This window comes from Pinus tabuliformis, chromosome 2_1 (genome assembly GCF_031772625.1).
Source record: "Pinus tabuliformis cultivar Carrire ecotype Pingquan chromosome 2_1, CPIR1, whole genome shotgun sequence".
NCBI classification, from domain to species: domain Eukaryota; kingdom Viridiplantae; phylum Streptophyta; class Pinopsida; order Pinales; family Pinaceae; genus Pinus; species Pinus tabuliformis.
In genome coordinates, this window is record NC_142299.1 from 488929328 (window position 1) to 488952910 (window position 23583).

Sequence of the window (23583 nt, forward strand, 5' to 3'; positions counted from 1 at the left end):
GCAAAATCTGTGCGAATGACCACATGACTTACAAATTTCCTTGTCTTCAAGAATGCACAAATATTCTTACTCAAAAGGACACTGGCCGGACCCCAACTGTAAGGCCTTCGAGCTGCGGTGCGACGGGCACTGTGAGTTTTCGTGCACGAGGGCGCGCGGGCGGGTGCGATAGGCGCCGCGAGTTTTCGTGAACGAGGGCGTGCGGGCGGGCGCGCCGAACGACGGAAGTGCGACGACCGTGCGGAAGAAATGCGACGATAACGTGGACAGACATGCGACGATAACAACAACACTTATGAATGCGACTAAGTGTTGAGGAGATTTATATGCGACTTGGAAGGAGGCTGCGTGAGGACAAGGCCGACATACAAGGAGCGTGTTATGAGTGGTTTTGGGGGTCGGCCATGGGGCTGCACACCCCATGTAAACCCACGTAAGGATGCATATATATAAAGGAGCATGAGAGCTCATTTCACATCAACGAATCATTCACATCTTCGCTCAAGACAAGAAGGAAGTGCGCAAGTCAAGAGGGAGCTGCGCATATCTCATGCGCATTGCTCCAAGAGGATTGTACGCTTTGGTGAAGTCTTGTGGACAGGTCGAAGGTTGGGCAAGTGTGCCCGGGGTGAATTCTAAGGTGCGTTCTTGGTGTAAGACTTGGCAAGGATTCTTGGTGGCTCGGGTGAGCACCGTCCTTTGTGCAAGAGATGCACAAGATGTTGTAAAGGCAGGTTTGCCTCTCTTTATATTATTTGGCTAAGTGTGAGACTTGGTTCGGCCAAGACACGCTTGTATGTTGTAAACTGATATTCTTAATATATTATCGGGCAGGCTCACATTACGGGGAGTTGCCCCTCCCCTTTATACTTGTTGCAATTGTTGTTGTTCTTGGTATAATTGCATGATGATGATGAATGAGTATGGGCTTCATTAAGTATAAAGGATAAATGCATTTTACTTGGTTGCGAAACACAAACTAAGTATGTTAATGAGTAAGTAGGCGTAGTCCACGAATGTTAGTATTGGTGAAAAGAAAGCGTTCGATGGTGCCGCACCTCGCTATAAGCGGTTGGAAGAGACCGCAGGTGTAGGGGCGTGACACCAACGGTCCTCAACAACCCTTTCCCTACTCAACAACAACGACATCTTATTTCGAACCCACTGTAACCTTTGCAAGGGGGCAATGGTGGTTCACATCCTCCTTTCTCTCGTGAAGGATCATCAATTGTTTACACCTTTGAAATGGTTGACCTTCACATGTGAGCCAAAAATTATGGAACTCCAATCACTAACGCTCCGAACACTACCTCAAGTTCGAATCCACCATTGCCTAACAATATTCATATCGAAAGGCCTGTCACTGACCTTGTGATATGCCCCCCCAAGGGGGAACTTCATTGGATGACACACAATACCTCTACACGTGATACCTAAAACTACAGTATTATAGAAGATTTGGTGCAAACACCCTCAACCATGCCTGCCCTCAAAGTATTACCAACCTATCCAGCACAACGGAAAGCTTTGGCTTTAGCCATTGGTGGAATCGACCCTCAAGATTCAACGCTATAAATTTTTGACATGGAGAAAAGTAAGCCTCGCCTTACCCACCAGCTTGCATTTCAAGTGAAAGTTATCTCGAAAGGCAGAGCTATCCATCGAATGGTCATTGACAAAGGTGCTTCGACCTGTGTAATGTTCAATTCATGTTGGCTTGCTTGGGGTTCTCCCACTCTCACATCGTCGTCGAATTCCCTTAAAGCATTTGATGGCCACACTTTCATCTTTAAAGGATAACTTGCTAGCTACCCCATCACTCTGAGTGAGAAAATGGTAACGGTGGATATTGAAGTCATAGATCATCATCTCGACTATAATATGATTTTGGGCCACAGTTGGACCTATGCCATGATTGTCATTGTTTCTTTGGTCTTCTAACTCATCCTCTTCCCGTTGGATGGGAAAATAGTCACAGTGGACCAGTTTTCCTTCTGTACCCCAGATTACTCCCTATTTCCCAACGACATCATGCCCTTAGTGGGTGGCATACCTGACTCTTATGTCAATGTTGGTACCGGTCTTTTTAAGGGTTCCTCCCTGTTGGGTTTCATTCCTCTCCTACCGCCCGAGGTCTTAAAAACAATTTCTATGGTCTCCACTATTCCTCATGACCCAACCGATCCTTGGATCCTCCCAACCCCTTTAGACATTGACTCTTATGGAGAAAAAATGTCTTTTTCACTAGTTGAGTTGGCTTATCAATCCATTCAATCTGCATATGATTCTTCCGTTACTTTGGTTACGACCAATGGTACCACTTCCTCTCCCATCATGACTCCTTTTAACTATCTCCTCAATGAATTCCTACCTATGGATGAAGCTATTCGAGAGATCATGTCTTTAGAAGAGTGAACTTGGGAAACTTCTCATCACCGCGCTTCGATATCTTATTCAGACACGACACCGATAAAAATCCTTCCTTTTGACCCACCTAAGATTGTTCCTTCAGCTTATACGAATATCCAAACTATGGATTTAGAAGGTAACTTGGGAAATCTTTCAAAGACTATGCTCATTGATATCTCGGTCAAAACAGGTATCGTGGAAAACATTCAGATTGGAGTTGACTACAGTCTTGAGGAAATTACAAGCTTCACCTTCCCTTTTAAAGGATTTTGTGTTGTTTTTGCTTGGTCTTACGAGGAAATGCATGGCATATATCCTTCTATTGTCGAAAATGAGATCAAGAAGCTACGAGCATTATTTTTATGGTATTTTTTTTGCTCATTAATCCAAAAAACCTCGAGTCTCCTTCTTCAGGCTTGTTAAACTACCACGAAGAAGACCGAGCATTCTTTTTATGGTATTTTTCTTGTTCGTTAATCCGAAAAACCTCAACTTTACTTCTTCAGGCTCATTAAACTTATATGAAGAAGCTTTGAGCCTTCTTTTTAGGGACTTTCTATCGCTCGTAAAATTGAAAAAAACCCGAGTTACTTCTTCAAGCTCATTAAAATCTTATGAAGAATATATGAGCACATTCTTTTTTGGGACCTTTTTCGCTCTTAAACTGCAAAAAAAAAAAAAAGACCATGACTTACCTTCTTCGGGCTCGTAAAAATCCTACGAAGAATATCTTAGCAATTCCTTTTATCTCTTTTTCTCGCTCCCTAAAACTAAAAATGACATATCGAGTTTTCTTCATCTGACTCATTAAATTTTTATGAAGATATATCAATTTTTTCTTCATCTGACTTATTAAAATTTCATGAAGAATATCAAGTTCACTTTTTCTCCTCATACTCGTTACAAAATGAGGTAGACGTCTATTGAGCATAGGTTTATCACTTTATCTAGACTTAATGGAATAACTTATGGAAAAGGAACTGTGTCGGGTATACTATTAACCCTTTGTCGCACTCGGTCATTAACCATGACAAAGATACCCCCTTAGAGTTGTCTTTACGATCTTTTCAGACTCTCTAAATATGAAAAAACCATTAAGTTTACCCGTCTGGACTCGTTAAAATTAATCAGATGGGGAAAAATTAGACATAACAGTGGCTCAATATCTATATTTTGAAGGATCTTTTGGCAACAGTCTATCCCTTGAACATGGCACTCCCTCAGAAAACCTCTTTTGTTAGCTTCTCGCCGAACCTTACCATATTATGAGTTTAGCCTTCATACTCTGTTGTTCCTGCATCCCTGTATCCTAACACTCTTTGGTGTTCATGAGTCTAAGTTGTCTAGTAACATTGATGTTGTGCCTTCTATTGTTCAAGGGATTCATCTAACCTCTACTTCATGTATCGACCATACCATCATATGTGTAAAAATTTTATTTCGTCTGTTTGACCCATCGCTCAAAATCTATCTCCAAAACAATCATTCTTGTCCTGTTTCATTTCCACTGATGTAGGACACCTCATTGCCTGCCTTTTGACAGATCTCTTCCTATCGACTTCAACACTCTATCTAGGAAGAAGATCCATAAACATATCAGTACCCTAGAACTTGCAGTCCTTAGTGGTAGGTTACCTTGCATTTGATTGGGGGTTTTCATCATTGGCTCCCAGTTGAACGATTCTACGAGTTTTTGATGACAACATCCTTCTCACACTCGCTAGATTGTACTGCACATCTTGGAGACCATCATCCTTATTGGTGGACATCCTCGTGTATGTTAACAATTTTCATATTTGACTGGTAATCATACAATTTCTCACATGTTCGAATTCAACTCCTTTATTCACATGTGTAGAAATATGTTGTTTAGATAAGCGGTGATCAAGGCCTTGGTTAGAGGCTTACATCACTCTGCCTTGTTTCCTCTCCCAAGCTGCGTATATTGTTTTCGGAGACAACTCATCAGATTGATCATATTATGACACAACTTCCACATTGTGCCTATCAGTGGACATGATAGTCATACCTATTTTTGAGAAATCACTCTCACACAACTACTGAGCATGGGAATGCTCGACTCAGGACATGTTCTTATATTTTTTACATATGTTTCTTGTTTCAGGGCTCCCGCAATACCGAATTTCCAATCCTCTCTCTCTTTAACTACATTTAATACAACTTAAGTGGGCCTAATGGTTAAGAGCATGTGTTTCCTCCTAAGAGGTCACAGGTTCAAAACCAAAGGGGGTTAGAGTATGTATGCCTTTGTAGACTTAGCAGTCAAATCACTGCGTAGAGGTGAGTCCCTTGTCCCACAAACAAGGGGGTCTCATACACCAATTTAGTGTCTGGCTTAGATGTGACCTTAAAATTAGATAATAATAATAATAAAGTATTTTGGCCATTGTCTTCATCTCTGACATCACACTTTAGGGGGCATATGTTATACAACAAAATGACCTCCTCATCAAATCAGAGGAGAAGGACACATTGGTTGGAAGAAAGACCTAAGTTACATGCCTATTTGTCAGGGTAACGCATCCCAGTAACTAAAAAATGAGTTATAACGATCTCCAACTCTTAGTCAAAAGTGTTAATCCCTAGTTTAACGCTTTGTTTTTCCTAAAGGGAAGCGCTACTAGATTTTCATAAGGTTCGGAGGTCAAAACACGAATTAACTTAATGCCATCTCGCCTTTCACTCTATTGTCAGCTCAAAAAGCAGGAAACTTGCACCTTAGTACTGACTTGGGATATTGCTAATCCTATCTAAAGACACATGGAAAGGAAATGATGATAAAGCAAGGCAAGTTCCTAGCTTTTGCCTCATTAGGAACTCATGAAGGAATTGGCAAGGATGAGCCTCTCTCCATCTATAAATTAGAGGCTCGGCCACTGAAATAAAAGTCAAATGGTTGTCTTAAGTTTGAAGAGCTTAAGTGTTGTTATGCTGCCAAGAAGTTGAGAGAGAGAGAGAGAGAGAGTGGAGCTGAAGGACTAGAGGAGGCTTGATCTAGCCAAGATGGTTGTAATCATCCTTCTTCTATATGATAATATAGATTTGTTTTTGTTTTGTCTACTTGACGGTGTTGATATTGTATTTCTTTACATGTTGGTTCGATGGTGTGATTGATAAGTAGCTTAGATGCATGCTGGTTTATATTCTCTTATATGTTAATGCTTTGGTTGTTAAGGTTCATATGTTGTGGAGATTATGCTTTGTATTGTTTATGTGCAGGTTTTGATCTAGGAGTTGGCGGAGAGGTCTTCCACTTTGCCACATTGAGATCTCCAACAGAACTACACAAAGGACTAAGGTAATTCTTCTCCTTTTGCTTTGTCAATCATGGATTAATATGAATATATGTATGTTTCTTTGTGACAGTTGTAGTTAATCTTAAACAGTCTGCCCTAGGTCCCAGGAAGAACCAAGAGGGTATTTCATCCACAACCACCCATGCAATAAACCCTATAGCACCATCATGAAGCCTAGTCCTCACTCTTCGTGCATCTTAGCCTCGACAAGGATGGAAGGTTCACCTACTCATGTAATTTCTCGAGGTGGCATTGCAATTACGTGTAATGGAAACTCTAGGCGGGGTGTGCGTTCAATGAGTGTTGTGGGGCGTGGGGGTTGCAGATCCCGTGGGGGACGCAAATCCTCGGCAGTTTCCATGACGAAGAGTCACAGTAGCTCGTCAACTCAGTGTGGTCGTGGCACTGGCAAAGGTGGTCGCGGATAGGGTCGCGGTCTTGTTATGGCTTCTTGGGGTCACAATAGTCAAGGATGTGTAGGGTCAACAGGTTAGGCTCCTTCCAGGCGTCCAGGAACTTCTACAGTGGTCTAGGATTTGGGGCAACCTCTAATTGCTCTGTTAGAAGCTCTTGATCGAGCCCAAAGGGAGGAGCATGAGGGTGTCATGGCCAAACTTGAACAACTCCAATACTTCCAGTGTCATGTTCGTGAAAAGGTGGTGGTTGTCTGGTGTGTGCAAAATTTGCTGGGGAAGAAAGTTGAAAAACTGGAAACTTAGCTTGCTCACTTTGAGCACCATGTCAATTGCATGTATCGCCCTCCTCCTCCTCCAAGTACAGGGCCAGATAATCCTGTTTCAATTACCTCTGACGACTGATTATGATCACTGGTATTTTTCTTGTTCTTCTAGTTTCTTGGTATATCAGGCCCCTCAAACTATGGACCTCTTAGCTGACAATTTTGCTTTTTGTTTGTTGTATGGTTATCACATTGGTCAACAAACATGGTCGCGCTGAGACCACAGGCATTTTGACAAATATATACTCTTTGATTAATAAAAATCTTTTGACTTAAAAAAAGCTGAGATATTAATTGAGATATTAATTTATTTATCAACCCATAGGGAAGAAAAATATAATTATATAATATACCATCAAATACTTTGACTTTTTCGTGATTTCGTAAAACTGAAAAGTTTTGAAAGAGTCCAATATGTTTACACTTGTAATTATAAAAGAGGATTAAATTTTGTGCAAATCAATTAATTGAAAAGTATTTGATAAATATACAAGTTAAATGGTATGTTAGATAAATAAAAAGAGATATGGTTATAAATTTAACTTCATAAATAAATATTGTGCAAACCTATTATCTAGAAAGATAAATATTATTACATTGTGTAAACCTATTATCTAGAAATATTAATATTATTCTAATATTATTTCAATTCAAACGTGTTCAAAAACATATGATATTTTATTAGTTGAATTGAGGCTTCTGTGATCCATAATAATTGAAAGAATAACTCCGCATAAATCTTATTCATGTGACAAAATAACTCCGCATAAATCTTATTTATGTGACAAATGTCTGTCTACATGTGATATTTTATTATATTATTTTGAAATAAAGATTTTATTTTATTAATATAAACTACGTGACATTTCCGAGCGAAGCCATTTCTCTATTTGCAACCTGTCAAATTCCCGAAGTGCTAATCAATCCCATGCCTTTAAGCAGAATTGACTGGAGATTGCCTAAATATGTAATATTTATAACCGTTGAAAAAACTTCGGTCCGCTCTCGGATGTAATGCTAGCTGGCAATCTATGTAAAAGTGTGATGCTGACTTATGAGAATATGTAAAAGTGTGATGCTGACTTATGAGAATTACTGGAATTGGAACTCGGACGAATGGGCGGAATTGGAGCTTCGACTAAATAATAGTTTACAACGTCGAACAACCCTCTATCGCTATTGCAAATGACCGCAAAGGGCGAACAGCATTCATGCACTGTCAGAATGTAGTACGCTTTCCTTTTAGAAACTGTGTCAATCAGGCGTGGAATTTGACGTCATGTGGGACGTATGACGTATTTGACAGGTAAGGAGGAATTTTTCCCAATCAGGCCTGACGCGTGTTTTAGATCCGCAAATAGTAGAAATGACGTCTGATTTCAAATTTCACTGATCAAAATTTATTATACTTTTATGATACCTATCTTCTCAAACAAAGCACCGGAGAGCCACGATTAATTTGTTTATTAAACGTTAAATCGACATCACATAGATTATTCCTTCCATAATGGTAATTGTATGAATGTCCGTTCTCCACCAAGTACAGAGAACGAGGTATTCACGGAAGCAAATGTGAAATTTTGACAAACAAGCCAGGTTACATCAGGCGTCCTGCGCAGCAATTTTTTCTTTACCCAGGAATGTGTTTGTTCGTAAATTTAATATTCGATCAAGGTATCGTATTACTTTTAACCATATTTGCAACTCTGTTTGGTGTAAAAAAGTCTCTAGGTTTTGACATTTGTTTACAGTGTGGAAAATGAAAGATTCGGTGTAGTTTCAAGCATTCACATTTATGTCATTGCAAGCCCCAACAGGTCTTATTATTGCAAATGCTTCTCCTACTACAACAGTTGGAACAAATTTTTACCAGTGATATATTTCTACAAGAGAGTAAACTAATTTTCATGCTATGGTATCGGGAAATGAAAACTCAAAAGATGTTTTGAACGCTTGATTGTTTACTTGCTTTATTCAAACGCTTCCTTTTGAGATGACAATGAAATATCTATGGTATGTAATATGATATTTAGAAATCTATAAATTATAAAAGACATGTCATTATATTTTGCTTGAAACATTTTTTTATAACCAATACTTAGATCGAAGATTCAGTGTTCATATATTTCTATATAGTTTCTTTCCTTTAATAGAGATATCTAAAATTGATACCGAAGTAGTTGAATACGAGGACCTAATTATATCTAACATGTTCCCCGACTCTGAATGTTTGTACAACATGATGCCTCATCATTTGATCATAAACATTCAAAAATATTAAATTGGCAAAAATATTTCGAAGTGAAATCATCAATGCACAAGGAAAAAAAAAGGTATGAAACCCATATTCATATTACCATGAAAAGGAGGATTGAGTAACTAATGTATGGAGTGACGTATGCTAAACATTGTTTTAAAAATTGGCCAAATCGACTTTGAAACAGTCAAGTCAGACTGAGTCGTTGCATAAACGGGTCGACTCGGCAGCCAACTCGGTTCGGTCGGTCGGGTTGTTACCGTGCTGACCAAGTCTATGTTGTTACCGAGCCGACTTGGCCGAGTTTGAGCCAACTCGGCCGTCTTGGTGGGAGCGGTCATAAAGCCCATTTTTTTTCCAGCTTGGGTTTTTGGGGACCCCAAAGCCCATCCTAATGTGCCTTTGGGTTCTTTGGGGTCCATTTCCCTCTCCCAAACCCTATAAAACCTACCAAACCACTCTCATTTCCTCAAAGCCATCTCATTGCATTTGAGTGAGAATTTGTGAGGAGTTTGTGAAGAGTTGTGGAGTTTGTTTTTGGAGCAGCAGTGAGAAGTCTTGGGCAAGCATTGGAGTAGGGGTGAGGAGCTTCTTCCGCAGCCATTGGAGCAGCATTAGGGAGTTGGCTTGTTGGAGCAACTTTGAGGAGACAGTGTGTGCCTAGAGGTTTTTTTTTTCACTTCTAAAACTCTATTTTTGCTTATTTATTGTTTTGTGCAAATCTGGAAATTGAAAGAGTGTTTTTGTGAAAGAAATGAACATTGAAGCAACGCTATTTTTCTTGTTTTCATTTTCAGATTTTTTCCTTTCATTTCCAAGTCAAAAAATGACACCTAGAGTGAAAGATGTTGCTTGGGCATATGTTGAAATGGTTGACAGTCAAATGCATTGCAAATTTTTCCATAGAAAAATTAAGGATGGTTATGGGGGCATTAATAGGCTGAAACAACACTTGGTAGGGATTAGAGGCCAAATTACTCCATGTGAGTAACCACAAATTGGGGAGATTAAGAAGGAGTTGTTAAATAGCTTTGAGAAGTTTAAAGAAGAAAATGCTACTAAAAAAGAAATAGATGCTGAAATTGGGAGGAAGAGGAGTATACAAAAAATGATTGGTACTGACCCCCATTTTGATTTCGAGGGTTCTTCTTCTATCCCTTGTATTGATGCATCCAACCCCTTCCAATATGTTCCTCCCTCTTTCGAGTCTATTCAAGAAAAGGGTAAGGGTAAACTGAAAAAGAAGGGTAATATGAATATCAAAAGTTATTCACTGTCACACCCTCCTCTCCATCAGATGCACATGGTCCTGAAGCTAGTAGAACTTTGAAACCCACTTTAGATGACCATTGGAAGAAAGAATTGAGGGAGACTGCTTGTGATTACATATGTAGATGGCGGTATGATGCTGATATCCCCTTTAATGCTTCCCGTTCACCATATTATGAGCCTATGTTTGATTCCATATTTGTTGCTGGAAAAGACTTCAAAGGCCCTACTATGCATGAGATAAGGGGGTATCGTTTGCAGAAAGAAATTTCCTCCATTAATGAGTATTTGAAAGATTTCAAAGACTCATGCGCAAGAACATGATGTACCATCATGTCAGTGGGATGGACTGATCAAAGTAAACGTACCATCATAAACTTTCTTATCTTATGCCCACAGGGAACCATGTTTCTAAACTCAATTGATGCATCTAATAGGGTGAAAGATGGATAATTGTTGTTTCAGTTGTTGGATGAGGTTGTTGAGGAGGTGGGGGTAGCTAATGTTGTTCAAGTCATCATAGATAATGCCTCTAACTATGTTCTTGCTAGTAGACTGTTAGAGGAAAAAAACAAAACCATCTTTTGGACTCCATGTTCTGCACATTGCATTGACCTCATGCTTGAGGATATTGGCAAATTAGATTGGGACAAAAACACTGTAGATCATGCCAAAAACATAACAAAGTTTATCTACAATCATTCATGGATTTTGAGCCTTATGAGGAGACACACAGGTGGAAGGGATATTATTAGGCTTGCCATCACTAAATTTGCTACTCATTTTTTGACATTGCGATCTATGTTTTCACAACATAGAAACTTGCAAAAGATATTTTCCAGTGATGAATAGAATCAAAGCGAGTGGTCTCTCAAATAGGAATGCAAAGAATTGAAAAAGAAAGTTAATGAAAAAATATTTTGGAGAAAGACAACAGAGATTTTGAAGGTTGATGAGCCACTGGTTAAGGTGTTGTGGTTGGTGGATGGGGAAAGATTTGCTATGGGCTTCATTTATGAGGATATGGATCAAGAAAATGAGCAAATAAAGATGGCATACAAGGATAAAGTGGCTAAGTATGGGCCCATTTGGGCAATCATTGATGAAATATGGAACAATCAACTCCATTACCATATACATGTAGCTGAGTATTTTTGAACCCACGGTATCATTATAAAGCTGAGGCGATAAGAGCTTTGAGTCGGGAGGTTAGAGATGGATTGATTCACTGCATTGATCGCATTATCCCATTGTAGTGTGATCCGCTGAAGATACACCGACATATCACAACCTTCAGCAAAGCCACAGGTACCCTTGGGAAGAACCTAACAAAGATTGCAAGGGAAGCACATGAGCTAGGTAAACAAAAATTTCGATTTTCAAACTCTTAATACTTATTTTGTTAAATTGTTTATAACTTGAAAGTTGAATATAATTTTTCGAGCTAACTCATTACACTACTATATTTTTTGCAGCACAATGGTGGGAGGCTTTTGGTAGCCATTGTCCTCAATTACAGAAGTTTGCAATTCGTATTTTGAGTCAAATTTCTAGTGCTACTAGTTGTGAGCACAATTGGTCTGTTTTTGAGAGGGTTCATACGAAGAAGAGAAACCGTTTGGAAAAAAATGGTTAAATGATCTAGTCTATGTCCAATACAACCTCTGTCTCAGACGCAACCAATTGTTGAACAAAATACCTGATTCAGATCCCACTGTGTTGGAAGATATTGATCCAACATCAGATTGTGTAGTTGAGATTCATCCAACAGAGTTTGGTTCTGATGAGGATCTTGATTTGGATTTACAGACGGTGGCATCACTTGAACAAAATGTTCATTTGAATGCAGATCCACTTGTACCACCCTTAGGCCCAGCCCCAAGTCCTCAAGTTGCAGGCACTTTCTCTGCTCAACCACGACAGAAGCTCATATCTCGTCTATCTCAGCGTGCAACTACTGCACATCCTGCTAGTGCTACCACTTCTATAGTTGCAGTTGGAGATGATGATGAGGAGGAACCATGGGTTTCCCTGTCTAACTCTGATTCAGAGGTTGACCCAGATGATGTTGGCTCCTCTAATAATAGCTAGTAGTACTGGTCACCGGTGACTAGTGATGTTTCACAGTTTACTTTTGTCGTAGAGGTCATTTCTAGCCTCCTTGGTTATGTGTTTTTTGTTTCGATCTCTATATTTTCATTCATGTATGTATTGAACAGTGCACTAGGTGCCATTTTGTTATAATGGATATATCCATGAGCTTACTTTGTTCGTATGTTGTCTTTTATTTATATTCTAAAGCTTTGTGTTTGGAAACATGAATGAAAATCTTTAAAATATGTGTTTTTTTTTTTTTTTTAAATAAATATTTAATGCAATTTTTACAATGACCGAGTCATTGAAATCAAACCTATCGAGTCGATACCGAGTCGGAGTCAGAGTCGACTCTCGGCCGAGTCGCAGTCGGGGTCAGAGTTTTAAAACATTGGTGCTAAATGCTTTATTTAATCAATATATTGTTATTTTCCAACTTCTTTCCTCATCATATCAATATCTATTATTGATTAGGAGGGATGTCTTAATTTTAATAGTCATATTTCTGCAATGTGTTATTACTTTCTAACTTCTTATCTAATCATATCAATATCTATTATTGATTAGGAGGGATGTTTTACTTTTAATAGTCATATTTCTGCAATGTGTTATTACTTTCTAACTTCTTATCTAATCATATCAATATCTATTATTGATCAGGAGGGATGTCTTACTTTTAATAAGCATATTTCTGCAATGTGTTATTACTTTCTAACTTCTTATCTAATCATATCAATATCTATTATTGATCAGGAGGGATGTCTTACTTTTAATAAGCATATTTCTGCAATGTATTATTACTTTCTAACTTTTTATCTAATGGTAATTGAGGATCCTCATCATCTGAACCATGTGGCTATTTTTAGCTTTTTTCATATGTTAAAATTTAGGTAAATTATCAAAACTATTAACCCTAAAAGCTAAAAAGCCTTATAAAATTTTAAAAGTATGGTTGTATGATATCTCAAAACACATTCGCTAACTTATGAAAAAACAAGGTATTCGAAAAAAAGTTAAGATGCAAGATTAGTTGAAAGATAATTTCCAGATAAAGGGAAATCTACACTCACAAATTTAGATAAAACTTAAAATGAAAAACATATGAAGTGAAAAAACTTCTTCAAATTTTCATTTGACAAGCAGAAAAGATTTAAAATTCCCTTATTAGTGATCAAATAAAATTAAAAATTATATTCTTTGTTCCTATAAACATAATAAAAATTAAGCCCTTTAAAACATAAACAATTGTACATTATTTAACTTATTTTTTTACAAATAACTTTTAATGTAGATAAAAATAATTATCAAAAACTATTTAACCAATAAAAAAATTAATAGATTTTTAAGAAAATAATTTATTATTATTATTAAATATTTAATATATGTAGTTTTCAAAACCAATCATAAGCAACTCGTTGAAATTCAGATAAATCTGGCTCTAAACCAATTACAAATATATGCTGTATTCATTGAACGTTTATTAAGCTTATTAAATACCCGTAGGTACATTCGAGAAAATCGGATTTATTCTAAAAGATAAGATTATTTCAGACATCAACAATAAAATTAAATTGGACTAAGTGAAATTGATTGCACTGAAAGGGAATTAAATTGAACTAAGTGAAGTTGCACGGAAAGGGAATTAAATTGGACTAAATGAAATTAAACTAAAACACTTAACTAAATAAACAATTTTGATATATTGAGTGCACTGAAAGGCAATTAAATTTGACTAAATGAAATTAAACTAAAAGATTTGGATTAATATATTAATTGCACTGAAAAAGAATTAAATTGGACTAAATGAAATTAAATTAGAACACTTAAATAGACTCATTTATCTATTAAAAAAGCTTTTGTATGGTGGAGTAAAGAGAAAGTGATTTGGAGACCTCTCCCACTTATTGTCTTTTGGTCTATCTGGAAATGGAGGAATAAGGTTTTATTTCAAGAAAGAAATGATAGTTTAAAACCGTTTTTGAACTTATCGTTTTCCGGTATAGTGATGGGCTACTAAAAAAGGAATATGTGCATATGTGCATGTGGGGTCTCCATTAGTATTCAGGAGGATCAACGTTTTGTTATATATTAGAGCCGGGAGAAGGTACAAACAACAAAGTAGACGCTATGGCTTTATATGGTCTTTTTTTTTTTGTACTTTCTTTAATATAGATTCCCTATAGATCTATGGAGACTCAAAACTCATTATAGACCATGTAAACGGTAAGATCTCCATAAAAAATCTCAATCTGTCACGTTAGATGAACATAATCACTTCTCTCTAGAAATCTACAAAAAATTTCTCCACTATCCATGTCTACAGATCCCAGAATATTCTCACAGATAAACTATCAAAGAAAAGTCTCCACACACGAATTGGAAAATGGAATATAAACATAACAATGAAGAACAATACACATCAAATGCAGGAATTCTCTCTTGCGGGTATATAGTGATCTTTCTTCAGGCCCTGGTATGTATCATGAACCTGAAATTTCAGATTTTTTGCCCAAAGCACATGTTTCCCAGTTCTTGAAAATGGCCGGTTGTGAATATTTTATTATTCTGGTCTCCTATCCACAAAATCTATCTACGATTGGTATCTAGAACATTAGTATGTATCCAACAGTATTGTTGCATGTATTGTATTATCGGGCCACAAGATATGCCTCTCTATCATGCTATTTTGTAATATTATAATACTATCAAGTTTTTTTATATTTTATAATACTATCAAGTTTTTTTTCGTACGGAAAAAAGTAAATAGAATTAGATTCTCCAATAATACACAACCCAGTATACAAAATCCAACGAATGAGATATACTACCCACATATTAATAAATAATAGTTCATACGGATATATTGGTTATAGATTTTTTATTTATTTTTTCCTCAACGAAGAAATTATTTTAAAACAATGCATTCATTGAACGTTGATTAAGTAAGTGTGGGTAGATCTTAGAAAATCCGATCTATTCCGATTACGTACGATAATTCGGCTTTTCGTGATAAAAGCTGTTTGTATTAAGTGCACGAATTGACCTGACAGAGGGCTTCGTTCATCTGTAAGTTTCTTCCATTTCTGCCATCTTGCATACGTTATTACGTTTAGCTGAAATTCCTACGAGGGTTAGTCTGGCTGTTTTACCGAGAAAGTCATTATTTACTGTGCTGGAAATGAAGTTCAGTGTTCCTGAGGATTTTTCCAGTGGAATTGAATTTGAGATATTTATGGCGACCCCCAAGAAACACATTGAAAAGATCAGGAAAGACAAGTTCGGTATTGGGGCGAAGGAAAACCCACTTACAGCAGATTTACATAAAGCAGTGAAACAATTATCAGCTGAATTATACACCAAGGATGTGCATTTTCTTATGGAGCTCATCCAGGTAATGAATGATTTTCAGATTTTTAGTCATTATTAATCTTGTATGTTTTCTCCGTTTTCTTGGTAAGATTAGTGTTTTCATTTGGGTGCAGAATGCGGAGGATAATGACTATGCACCAGATGTCGAACCTTCGTTGGAGTTCGTCATTACAACGGAAGATGTAGCTGGCACAGGCGCTCCTGCGACCTTGCTGGTTTTTAACAATGAGATTGGATTTCAGAAACATAATATTGATTCTATATGCGGCGTTGGACGATCAACCAAGACGAATAACAGGGAAGGTGGTTATATTGGAGAAAAAGGTATGAAATATGAGTGTTTCAGTCACTCTGATCTAGACAGCTGCCTTTTTTCCAAATTAGAATTCAGTTCAATTATATGATTGCATGTTTTTATCTCTTTTGAAATGAAAATTATTGTTCTCATTTTAGGTATTGGATTTAAGAGCGTTTTCTTGGTCACAAGTCAGCCTTGCATTTTGAGCAATGAATATAAGATAAGATTCAATGAAATCCCTCCCTCTGATGTTAATATTGGATATATTATCCCCGAATGGATAGAAGATAAGCCGTGCATTACACAACTCGAAGAAATTTATGGATGCCGGCTTCCCAATACTGTTATTGTTCTACCCCTACGTCCCGAGAAGGTTGAAGCTGTAAAGCAGCAGCTCTCGAGTATTCATCCTGAAGTTCTCTTGTTCATGTCTAAGATAAGGAAGCTATCAGTTCGTGAGCTGAAACACACTGATCTTAACAGAATTTATACAATCTCTGTCTTTCAAAAGTCTGGGAGCAACGACATTCGAAAGTCGAGGAGCAGTGACAGCGAATCCTTCGTTCTGCATTTGGTAGCAGACGAAGATCAATTTTCGACGAGACAATGCAGTTATTACATGTGGAGGCAATGGTTTCCAGTGGAAAATGAGTATAGGGTTGAGCAGAGGAAAGATGTTGAAAAATGGGCTGTTACATTAGCTTTTCCAATGGGCGAACGCTTTAAATGTGGAAATATGGTAGCTGCGGGTATCTATGCTTTTCTTCCCACAGAAATGGTCACTGGATTTCCTTTTATAATACAAGCAGACTTTTTACTGGTTTCATCAAGAGAGAGCATCATTTTCAATAATAAATGGAACCAGGGAATCCTTCACTGTATCCCATTAGCATTTTGTTCAGCATTTCGTACTCTGATAAGTGCTAACTCACCATTATCTTCAAAAATTCGGTTTTTTGGTTACCTTCCATGTGATACTCCTCGTTATCCACAGCTAACACAAGTTAGAGACGGCATTCAGGCACAATTGAAAACGGAGGATGTGATTTTATGCGACGTCAACTTTGGGGGTAAAATTTTATGTAAACCAAGAAAAGCTCGGACAATACTCCCGGCGTTTAAACGCATTCTGGAGAGAGCAAGTGAAGATTGTCAGCAAATCGAACAAGCCCATCTGTTTTTTCATAATGTTCACATAGTCCATCCTTCCCTTGATAAAGAAGAGTTTTATAATAGTTTAAACTTCTTGGGTGTAGTTCACGTGTCTTATGATTGGTATGCACCCTGTATTCGGTCGTCTGCTTGGTTGGAAGGCCTTCCTGAAGATTTGTATGTTGAACTTCTTTGTTTTATTGCTGAAAATTGGGAGGGACTTTCAAGTCACCTGCAAGACGCTCCTTTGTTGAAGTATGTAAGTTCCTCCAACAACACAGATTTGGCGAGTGTATCAGATGCTGCAAGCCACACCAGAATTTATCTCTCTTCGAAGGAATCGCACATATCGTGGCTTACAAAATGGTCTGGAGAATTTGGGAGTGCGGTCGAATATTACTCCATGCCCGAATCTACTCAGAAAGCGATTATAAAGCTGGATGCTAAGGAAGGCGAGAAACTGTGTGAGTGGCTGAAACGCCATCCTGAAATTACAGAACTTTCTATCTTAAAGTTTGCTGAGCACCTACTGCATGTAATAAGAAAATCGAAAGACAGTCAGCTTGTTATCACCACCACACATTTTTTGCACTATTCCAATACAAATAACAACATCTCGGACAAACAGCTTGCCAGTCTTTGCAAAAATATTCCCCTCGTAGGTGAAGATGGGTATATAGTCGAGGAACGACGCTCTCGAAGGTTTCTCCTGCCTGCATCAATCGGTAACTGGGCCAAGTTAATGAGAAAGAATCCCTGGACTTGGCACTTTGAAACACTTTCTGAAGATTACCTTAAACTACCACCTTGTGCAGCAGCTTTGATGGATTCCGGAAATGATTTGGTGGGAAATGATTTGGTGTCTTCAGATAATGATTTGGTTCCATTTTTCAGAAGAGACCTTGATGTTGTAGATATTCCAGAGCTATTTCCTCCGAATGCCAAGCTTCCTGCTGTTTCCCAAGCTTTGACAAAGGAGAATGCATTTCTTCTGTTAGAGTGGATCCGATATTTGAAAACAAAACGTAAATTGCCTGATGCTTTTCTACGTAGTATTTCGGAAGGCAAATGGCTAGCAACATCGAGAGGCTTTGAATCTCCAGCCAGGTCTTTCTTATTTGATCCCAAGGGGAAATCTTCTCCCCTTCAGCATGATGATATTCCCTTTATTGATGAGGACTACTATGGAAAAAATATTCATGAATTCAAGGACGCTCTTAAAAAGGTGGGAGTGGTCACTGAGCATGGAAAAGGATGTGACATAATTGTTGATCATCATATTCAAACGCATCAAGATTTTAAAGCGATAAAAAGGCTGTATAAGTATCTACAGTCTTCAAAATGGAAGCCTAATGGGAGCACGGTGTTAAAAATTTGGATTCCAAATGATGATTGGCATGATGCAAGTTCATGTGTCGTCCATGATGTGGATGGCATATTCAAATCAAGGCTAAAGGTATTGGAAGGCTGGTATGATGAGCCATTGCTACTTGAATTTTTCTCCAAATCTCTAGGTGTACCTAGCCATCCACGAATGGAAAGCTACTGCTCCCTATGGCGGGAATGGGCAGGGAATTCCAGTCCTCGTATATTGGAATCAGAATGTTGTTTGGTCTGGAAACATATTGTACAAAACTGGTCATCTTCCTCCTCTCGTATAAAGCAATATCTTAAAACCGACGGTCTCTGCAAAGTCCCAGTATGCACAGATAATGGAGATATTCATGTTTGTATCAAAGACAAAGCATTTGTCGCTGATGACTTGCAGCTGAAAGAATTGTTCAAAGAATATTCAGCAAGATTAAATTTTACATGGCACCCGAATCCCTCTGATCCTGAAATACCTTTGGATGTGTTGTTTTCAATTTATAATAATGTTGGAGTTAGAAATCTATCACAAGCGGTGAGCAGAATAGAGATCTCTGCTCCAGAGAATATGCCTTTGGAAAAGCTGACGCCGGGGGAGGGGATATTGGGGATGGGATTGTACAAGATACTTATTGCATATCTTGCAAAGCCTGCCTTCAAAATTCCAGTTGATAAGAGACATCAGCTTGTGAAAGGGCTTCTGGATTGCCCAGTCTATCGAGTGAATGAACCACTCGTGATGCAATATTCTCTGTTGTTGGCAACAGAAACTGGTGAAGCGGAGAATATTCAAGTGAAAACAACGAGAATGGTGCGATGGGAAAAGGAAAAGAAGCGGTTACTGATACAGACACCTGATCCTCACAATGAAAAGGAAATGATGTTGTTTGCCACTACTTTTTCTGAGGTAGTCTCAGATGGTCTGTTAGTAGAATTTCCTGATCTAGTGGCAGGACTATGTGAGATAATTAACTGTTGTTGTTTAGTAAACTTTCACTTGGAAGCAGTGGATTTGGTGCTTCAGAGGAAGAATTTTCGGTTGTTTACGGTGGACGAGCAGTTTCTTTCTTTATTTCTGAGAAAGGAGGTTTCGGTGTCAGATCCCTCCACAGTTGCATGGTGGGTGGGTGACGCGATTGCAACGCGCAAGAGAAAGGGTAGCGCCAGGGAAGGGCAATCTCCAACAACCATGAAGCTGGCAAGGTATTCAGCATTCAGCAGCAGAAGGTCGTTTGACCCTTAAAAGTCAAAAGGATATTACAAGTAAATGTGAAAGTGCTAGTCAACCATCTAATCAATGCATTGGAAATCAGATGAGTTACACATTGTGAATGGTCCCACGGGGAGTCGATGCAGTGTTTCTCAAATTTTGGATGCGTATTCGAGTTTTGTGAACTACTTGAAAGAGTGGGGTTGTTCCATCGTCGTGGAAACGAAAAAGCGGTTTTATTGACACATCATAAAACCAAAGTAGTTTTGACTGGAAAACATTATGAAAGCGTGTATCAATAGATTGCTGCACTCGCAGACACTTTAATAGGCTTATTTTCAATATTCTGTATCTTGTTTTTTAACTAGTATCGTTGTTGTTTTTGCTCTTTCTTGTGGATGTTTTGACTTTATCAATATTATCCATTTTTTGTAGGTCGTTTCTTGTTTCTGAATAATTATCGTTGTTGTTTTTACTTTTTCTTGCATAGGAATTGTGAGATGCCTTGATATAAATATTGTGAAATGCCTTAGATATAAATATTATTTTTTATCAGTCTATGGGAAAGTTTAGCTCTATATATATATATATTATAATACCGGGAAGGAATAAATATAAAATATTTTTAAAAAATTATTATGAAAATAACATATTCGTATTGACTTTTTAAAAATTATTATTATGTAAAATAGTATTTCTGCGTAATCTTTGTCTTTTTCATTTTTCAAAATTATCAATGTCATTAGATATGTTGTATTGATTGGGATGGGGTAAGGGAATGAGTTTCCACAACGGTTAGAGTGCACTCTAAATTTTGAGGGGATAATAGGTTGAGATGGCATTTTAAATTTTTAAGGGACAAGAAGTTTTGGATGAAAATTAATATTTATATTTATTAGAAAGTTAAAATTAGAATAAAATTTAGTAATTTAGCATAGAAATTAAAATATAAAAATTATAATTATTATAAAGTTTCAAATTTAAATTACAAAATAAAATACCAAAGTCTAAGACTATCTAATCATCATTGCACATCACAAAAAAAAAATCTCGTCATCATTGTTCTTTGCTAAGAACTTAAGAAGTACTATTAGTCTACTACAATTTACCACTCTCTACATACTCATTCTATGATGCATAATGAATCATTTCAAAATTTTAGTAGTAGCTAAACTTTAAAGACTAAAAGTAAAATTTAATAATAATATGAACATGAACAAGTCATTAAAATTTAATTATAAATCTCAAATTAAGAGTCCAAAAATTAAAAACCTTGTCATCGGTGTAATGTATATCATAATCATTCATAATCACTATTATTTACAAAGCACAATGAGTATTACCATCCCATCTATACACTGTTTACAAAGAGTATTACTATCCCATCTATGCAATGTTTATTTCCGGAGGAACAAATGTTATGTACAAAAGTAACAATGTCATAAAGTGAAATAAATTATATATAATAAATGATGATTATGTTAATGTATTCATGGAGCGAATAGATTGGTTCCTAAATTGAATAATAGAACTTGCTAGGTAGATAGGCAACACCACTAGTAATTTAGTAGCACATTGACATATATTTTAGTTTCTCATGCTTGTCTCTTGCATGTATTTAACATGGTATTAAAGTCATGGTGATTGTGGGATAGGGAAATTTCAAAGATTCATGCAAAGAAAAGGCTTGTTATAGACATGGAGAAAGAGACAAGTTCAAATTGAAGGCAAATTAATTCATGAAGTATAGTTACTATAAACTTTAAACATGAATATTTCATCAAAATTTAATTATAAATTTCAAATTGTGCTTCTCATAGTTCGCCCATTTGCTCCACTCTTACCTCACCTGCAACCATTGCTCGAGTTCTCTCTTCGCTATTTACCTTTTTGGTTGGAGTTCTTTGTTCAGCGTTTAGCTTCGTCGACTCGAATCTTACTTGCAACCCTCGCAACCTCTGTTTACTTTTGTTGTTGTGTCTCTGTAATATCATTTATCTCTGTTGCCACCATGTAGTGTAGTGTGTAGTATGCATTAGGTTTAGTTTAGTTGATAGATTTAGGTATAGTTTAGTCAATAGGTTTAGGTTGGGCATGGTTTAGGTTTCAAAATTTGTTTTTTAACTTAGATTTTAAAATTTAATTTTTTAATTCTTTTTTTTTTTAAGTTTAATGTACATGATATTGGGGGATGTCCTCAAGTTCCTCGAAAAGTCTTCGATTTTTCGAGGTATCGTCGGGAGATGACTTGAAATTCCCTAAGTTCCTGATGGAGTCCCCAACCAGTTGAGGAAGTTTTCCATGAATTCCAATGTTCTCAGGTGATCGGGACAAAGAAAATGCCACGAATTTTGGTGGAGACAGGTCCCCGTACAACATAGGTCAATACTCCATTCGAGACGAAAAAATGCCATAAATTTTGATGGAAACAGGTCCCCATACAACATAGGTCACTACTATATATATTTTACTTATTATTTTTTATATAATTTTTACAATTATTAATTTTTAAACATATAATTGTATTTACATTTTTTTTTCATTTTGATTATGATCCTAAATTATTTTTGTAATCCTCATTTAATTTTGAATTTTATCCCTTTTTTCATCATTTATCACTATAATTTTCAATATTTTTTTTTTTCCATATACAGTTGTATATATTATTATTTTAAGTTTATATATATATATATATATATATAATATTTATGAATTATAAATATATATTTTCTCAATGAATTTTCTAAATATATTTTAATTTAATTATGATATTTAAAATTAAATTACTTAGTCTCTTTGATTTATTTTTTATTAGGTTTTAAATTCATATATTAAAGTAAGAAGTTGAAAGTAGAAATTAATTATAAAGTTGAAGATGAAAAATAATTATAAAATATAAAATCTATTTTGATGACAACTGCACAATGAGTAGAAATGACTTTTCCATATAATATATAAGCTAATCCCAATTTAAATTCAACCTTAATTTAAAAAAAATTAAGAAAATAATTAAAATTCAACTTAAGCTATATATATAATAATTATATATATATATAAATAATAATAATTTTAAATAAAATTGTATGTAAAACAAAATATATATATAATAGTTTTTCAAATACAGTGTTATTTGATAAAAAATAAATTTCCCCATTACTACTAGATTATCAATGTTCAAATTTTTAATCATTCTATAACCATAAATTTGTTCGATTAATCCTCTCAATTCTAGCTAGATTATTAATGTTCAAAATTTTAATCATTTTATAACTGTGCATTTGTTCGACTAATCATCTCAATTCTAGCTGGAGATTGATTTGTTGGACTAGTCACTATTTTCGAATATGGAATTGACTTTGGTGTATTCTAAGTTAGAGATTGATTTTGTGGATTAGTCACTATTTTCCGATATGGAAATGATTTTGATGTACTGGTCATTATTTTGAAATATGGAATTCGTCATCTATATAAATATTTATTAATATTTATAAGTTTTGATATAATAATATATTTTTATAGTGTTTATTTTTAAATTAATATATATTTTTAATCTTATTTTTTTTTATAAAATTAGTGGTAATTTTAATATAAACTAAAATTAATTTGGTAAACACTAAAAGTAATATAGGTAATTTTAGGTTAAATATTTCATGTTCTTTATTAAGTCAATAAGAGTGTTTACTCTCGAATAAGTTTTTTAGAATTTAATTTAATTGTCAATAATTTATTAGATGAATGTCATGATTTAATTTCCATAAATTATTAATATTCTGATTAAGTTGAGATTTATCTTAAAAGTAGTTGTCCTTTTTTTCCCTTTTAGATAAATTGATTAATTAAAAAAAAATGTCATATGATAATGTATTGTGTGAACATGAGTGATAGTTTTTGGGCATGTGATATAAATCATGTTATTGTAGCGAAACCTATTTACATGTTAATAAAATGAGGGTGAATCTCCATATTTAAAAATTTTGATACATGTTTTACAATTTTATATATATGTTTAACTCATATATTATTTTTTATAATAATAATAATAATATTATTATAATTAAGTTAATTTTCATGATATTTTTAATTATGAAATATATGTTCTAA

The 23583-nt window shown here is 35.9% G+C and overlaps 1 protein-coding gene across 1 annotated transcript; it reads left to right on the forward strand.

Annotated features, from left to right (window-relative positions):
* The first annotated feature begins 5938 nt into the window (after positions 1 to 5938).
* Positions 5939 to 19515, forward strand: LOC149201043 (uncharacterized). Its single transcript, XM_089401175.1, has 4 exons — positions 5939 to 6140; positions 15199 to 15476; positions 15568 to 15778; positions 15908 to 19515. Exons 1-4 carry the CDS (start codon positions 5939 to 5941, stop codon positions 19513 to 19515), a joined length of 4299 nt encoding a protein of 1432 aa, XP_089257301.1.
* Positions 19516 to 23583: the final 4068 nt, after the last annotated feature.